Genomic DNA, 412 nt, shown 5'->3' on the forward strand with positions numbered 1-412 from the left:
GCAGCAGCAGCAGCAGGCGGTTGAGGTCTGTGTGCTGCAGCGGCGGATGCCGTCAGCTGCTGCTTACGACTGCATTCCATCTGCTGCAACAGCAGCAGCAGCAGCAGCAGCAGCAGGGAGCAGCACGGTGCGTACAGTAGATGCTGCTGCTGCTGCAGTATCCATCTGCTGCTGGGCTGCAGCAGCACCGCTGCAGCATCTCCCGCTGCTGCCGCCAGTGCGGGTGAGCGGCACTGTGTGTCTATACAGCAGCAAACCTGCTGCTGCTGCAGCAGCAGATGCTGCTGCTGCTGCTGCTGCTGCTTCTGCTGCAACTGCTGCTGCTGCTGCAGGGAGAGGATATGCAGCAGAACTCGCATGCGCTTGTCTGCGGTGTCTGTACACCTCAGCTGGGCTCAGACTTTCTATGCAG

At 61.2% G+C, this 412-nt stretch overlaps 1 protein-coding gene across 1 annotated transcript in view; it reads left to right on the top strand.

Annotated features, from left to right (window-relative positions):
* The window catches only part of EMH_0004830 (uncharacterized protein), a gene marked incomplete at both ends in the record, with an annotated part of 12,079 nt that extends 12,055 nt beyond the window's left edge, over positions 1-24 (top strand). Inside the window, 1 exon segment of the mRNA XM_013496944.1 lies at positions 1-24. Within this exon segment, the coding sequence (XP_013352398.1) occupies positions 1-24 (24 nt within the window).
* Between the last annotated feature and the right edge of the window lie 388 nt (positions 25-412).

This window comes from Eimeria mitis, genomic scaffold (genome assembly GCF_000499745.2).
Source record: "Eimeria mitis Houghton genomic scaffold, Emh_scaff239, whole genome shotgun sequence".
NCBI classification, from domain to species: Eukaryota; Apicomplexa; class Conoidasida; order Eucoccidiorida; family Eimeriidae; genus Eimeria; species Eimeria mitis.